The 4,658-nt window shown below is 36.2% G+C and overlaps 1 protein-coding gene across 1 annotated transcript; it reads right to left on the bottom strand.

Moving 5' to 3' along the window:
• Positions 1–3,576: 3,576 nt before the first annotated feature.
• On the bottom strand, positions 3,577–4,053 carry LOC145095696 (uncharacterized). Its single transcript, XM_079033535.1, has one exon. It carries the CDS (start codon positions 4,051–4,053, stop codon positions 3,577–3,579), a length of 477 nt encoding a protein of 158 aa, XP_078889661.1.
• Positions 4,054–4,658: the final 605 nt, after the last annotated feature.

Genomic DNA, 4,658 nt, shown 5'->3' with positions numbered 1-4,658 from the left:
AGAGGCCTTCGCGGAATGACCTCTAGCCTCCTGTGGAGTGATGGTTTTTGCATAATTTTTATTTTTCTGCTTTTAAGTATGTTGCTATTTATTTCATAATCGATTAATTTTTTTTCAATTAGTAATGTTTTAAATGAAATAATAATTTTTATTTTTTTTGTTGTGTAGCACGAAGATCTCAATCAAAAAGCGGAGTTAACTTTGAAAGGCGTGGTGTGGACTATGATTAAAAAGTATTTTCCGCGCCTAACACAATCACAACGAGTATTATTCGAAGCTTCCCCCTTTGGAATATTCCTAGGAATGCATATCCCACATGGTGATCCATTACTTGTGCATATGATGATGTTGCACGAAATAAGGTCTCCACAAATATTTGAAATGGGGAGGTTTCTGTTTGATATACAGGGGATCCAGTTGGATTTTGGTGAAACTGAATATATTCTGATTTGTGGTTTAAAAGTTGGTCCTTATGTGGATTTACTCCATGACGAAAAGGGCCAGTCAAATTCACAGCTCAGTGTTCGGTTGTTCCCAGATATTTCTGATTCACGTTTGCGGCTGAAAGATTTAGAAGACTGGATTATGTTCCCGAATTATTTGGCACTACAAGATGAAGATTATGTGATGCTTATCCAGCTTGTTTTTATGTTGAAGGGTCTACACGGACGGGACGTTAAAACGGGCATTCCTGCAGCAATATACAAGCTTGCTAATAATATAGATGCTTGGAACAGGTATTACATTTAAAACAGGCATTCCCGCAGTAGTATGCAATGCATTAATTATAATAAATAAATTGAAAATTGCAGGTTTGCATGGGGTACGTATTTCTGGAAATATACTTCGCGTATGATGCGTGGAATGTTTGAGAAAATAGAAGAGTTTAGAGAATTCAAGCAGGCAAATCTTGAATCGAAGAAAGGACACAAGTATACCGTTCCTGGTTTTATGCTTCCATTTAAGGTTACTTTTAATGCATTTTAATAGTTATCATTGTTTAGTTTTTTATACTATAAAAATTTGAACTTCGTTTTGTATTATATAATAAGTTTGTATCATGAATTTTTTTTCATAGATATGGATTTTAGAGACGTTCCCAGAGGCAACCATGTTTTATATACGCACGCCGACAGAATTGCCACGGACGAGGGCGTGGAGAAGTAAAACACCGTTAAATTGGGATCAATGTTGTCGAATAATGAACGTGTCTGTGGTATGGTTTTTATATTAAGAATCATTTATATTTACAAATTTCAATTTATTTTTATGTTAAACTAACAATCTGATTTTTGCAGCCTAACAACCAACCTATTAATGTCGTGGCAAACCCGAAGGAGCCGATGTTGCCGTTTTATGTTCGTTATGTCAATTGGACTCTTAACCCTGTAGAGTCTCCCCAACGACAACATATTCATGTTCAAAATAGTCCACCTCATGTTGACTCGCCTGCTTGAAGCAGAGTGTACAAGTCCGAAATAGAAACATCTGCAACTGAATATGCCACAAATGCTTCTTCTTCGCAACATCTTGAAACAAGTTATATGTCAAACGACACATCAAGATGGTAAAGAAGAAGAAGACGAGCACAAAGACATTAGTGAAGCGTCTCATAGGCGTTATGGCAGACTTAAGTTCTAAAGTAGACTGTGTATTACCGAAAAAAGATGTACGAGAGGAGGAAGAGATGATAAATGAAGAGGAAGAAGAAAAATATCACCATGATACATATTTTGATTATGATGATATCGGTACTCATGGTTTGGAGGGGGAATTTGGGCCTACACCTACGCATGTTGAGCAGTCATCGGACGTGGGTGAACATCACACAAAACAAATGACTCATATTGTTAGGCCGCAACAGAAGAGGGGTGTTCCATGGTATCAGCGGACTCCGTTCACAGTGGTACAAAACTCATATTTTAAATTTGATATATTTTTTAAAATATTAATGTATTGATAATTATTTAACATGTTAATTTTTTAGTTGCAATCCACACCAAAAGTGAAGAAAATCACCAAACCAAAGAAAAAAAAAGTGGTGAAGAGTCCTGAAAAACCAAATGAAGACATTGTGAATGAAAAGAGTAATGATGTTTCAAATCATCTCCTGCTCGACAGTGTTGAAGCTTCCAGTACGTGAACTTTTTGGAAAGAATGGAATTCGATCTCTTCCAACCTAAACACTAAGCATAGGCTGCATATGCTCACACTGGATATTGAGTTTTGGTCGAGGTTACTTGCAGTTACTGACGTTGGGTGGTTAACCGTAGTTGTAATGGTTTGTTGACATTCTTTACTTTTTAATAAAAAATGTTTACCTTTAAATAAATAATTGTATTCCCATAATTGTAATGTATGGATGGCAACGACTAGACAAACAACTCTGCGGACTGACAAACATTATTGCGGACTGACAAAAAGCTCTGCGGACCGACAACAACTCTCTGCAGAGTGGAAGGGACTATATATAGTCATGGATGGTCGATGGATTTTTCGTATAAAGTTATAATTTTTTTTTAAATTTTAAAATGAGTTCGTCTTCAACTTTGTATATTTGCTCGTGCAACGAAGTTGATTGTTTCTATTATGATCTGATCGACCCTTTTCTTGCCCCATCACCAGATTTAAGAGAGTCATATATGTTGGAGGATACTTTGAAACAACTAGAATGGGCTGAAGAACAACAAAAAAAAGATAAAGACTCATCTCGAGCTCTCACTGAACGTCGTGACCTTATTGCGGCGGAGTGCAAAGATGTTGAGGAAATGATGGAGATTACTAAAAAAAATCAAAGATCATGAAGAATGGATAAAAAAAACTAAGAAGAATATCAAATTGTTTGAAAAATGGCTTGCTGACAAGGATGCAGAAATGATAGAACTTGGTAGGCAAAAGGACCGTATGGAAGATAAAATAAGAATTAGGGATGATTACATAACAATGGAGAAAAAAAAGTATCCTTTCCAAATCCCTTAAGTTAATTATTGTTGTTGTACGTTTACTATATGTTTCTGGTTTGTTGAATGTATTATATTCGAGTATTAGTTATTATTCTAGTAATTATGCACTAATATAATCATAATATTACCCATCATCTTTAAAATAAACACACCATTTCAAACTACACAAATTAATGTCCTCTAAAACAAAACACAGTTAACTATAAATACAACATCAATCAGTCAAATCAAACGTTGAACAATAGTCTTCTCTCTATGTCCCACTCGTCCAACGTGTCTCTTGTGTCCCGTGCGTCTCTAGCGTCTCCTGAGTCCCTTCTGTCCCTTTCCCTTTCCCTTTTGTGTTACTATCTGATGCCACACTACTTTTTGTAGCCTTTTTTTGTTTCTTTGGGAACAATGTCGGACAAGTCCCTGCATTATGTGTTGTACTATCACATCTACTACACCTTCTTACTATAGGTTCCTCACCTTGTGACGGGATACGATTTCTGTTTCTCGGTCTACTAGCTTGACGTGTATCCATTATCAGGGGTTTAACAACCATCATCTTAGTAGTAATCTCCCAATCACACGGTTCTGGAAGGGGGTAAACCGGCTCCTCATATGTACTTCAATACGTATCCATTTTGTAAGCATCTATAGTCAGATGTCCGAAGTTAGTTTTTTTCAAGTGCTTCAAGACCATTATGACATGACCACAAGGCAACCCAGTTACTTCCCAATATTTGCATGTACAAGTCTCTTGCCTCAGATCAACTATGCCACCATGTTTGAAATCATGAACTTGATATATTGCATCTGGAACACCAGAAACGGACCATCCCGTCATACACTCTTCATTTTTACTAACTACTTTTTCAGCCCACTCGGTTAGCACTGTTGAACGTTTCCCTGTAAGGAAGATATATATAATTAACTTATTATTCGACCTAATTGAAGTCAAAATTAAATTCATATCTCCTTCGATGCGACGCTTGTTACACCATTCTTGTGAAAGACGATGGAAGAACTCAAGAAAGGGTATTATAGGTATCTTCCTTGCATCTACATATAAAGCATTCATGAACTCTGCACTGTTTGAGGTCATGTAATCGTAACGTTTCGACAGCGAATATGCTCTAGTACAATTAGCACAGGAAATTTCACTTAGATACGCTGCTACTTGCGGCCTAGTAGAACTAAATCTATACTACAATTCTTCAAAAACATTTCTTTCGTAAGCTTTCACAAGCCTCCAAAACAACACTTTTGTTTTATCATTTTTCCCAAACCTGTGTACTATGTTTCCTAGTAGATGAAAAGCACACAACCCATGATGAGCATGTGGAAAAACATTTTCAATACTAACCTGAATTGCATCGGCCCTATCAGTTACAAAAGTCAATTCTTGACAATCACCAACACATTCATACAACTTTTCAAGAAACCATGTCCAAGTAAGACCACTCTCTTTTTTGCATATTCCATGCGCAAGGGGCAGTATCTGGTTGTTCCTATCCATAGCTACTGCATGCAATATGGTTCCCTTAAAATCACCCTTCAAATAGGCACCATCCATAATTATAACTTTACGAAAAAAATGTTTGAACACTCGTATCTGCAATATATAAAAATCGAACACATAAACACTCTATAATTTGTTTAAAAAAATTATATATTAAATAACAAGTTTTTTGTATTTTCCGTGCTCCC

The sequence above is a fragment of the Lactuca serriola genome, chromosome 3 (genome assembly GCF_051521515.1).
Source record: "Lactuca serriola cultivar US96UC23 chromosome 3, Lser_US96UC23_V15, whole genome shotgun sequence".
Classification (NCBI taxonomy): domain Eukaryota; kingdom Viridiplantae; phylum Streptophyta; class Magnoliopsida; order Asterales; family Asteraceae; genus Lactuca; species Lactuca serriola.
Note: the sequence above shows the minus strand (reverse complement) of the source record. Positions and strands in the feature narration are given on the sequence as shown.

What these genes read in the sequence shown, in the direction of transcription:
- LOC145095696 (XM_079033535.1), bottom strand. Translation starts at nt 4,053, where the DNA reads ATGACCTCAAACAGTGCAGAGTTCATGAATGCTTTATATGTAGATGCA.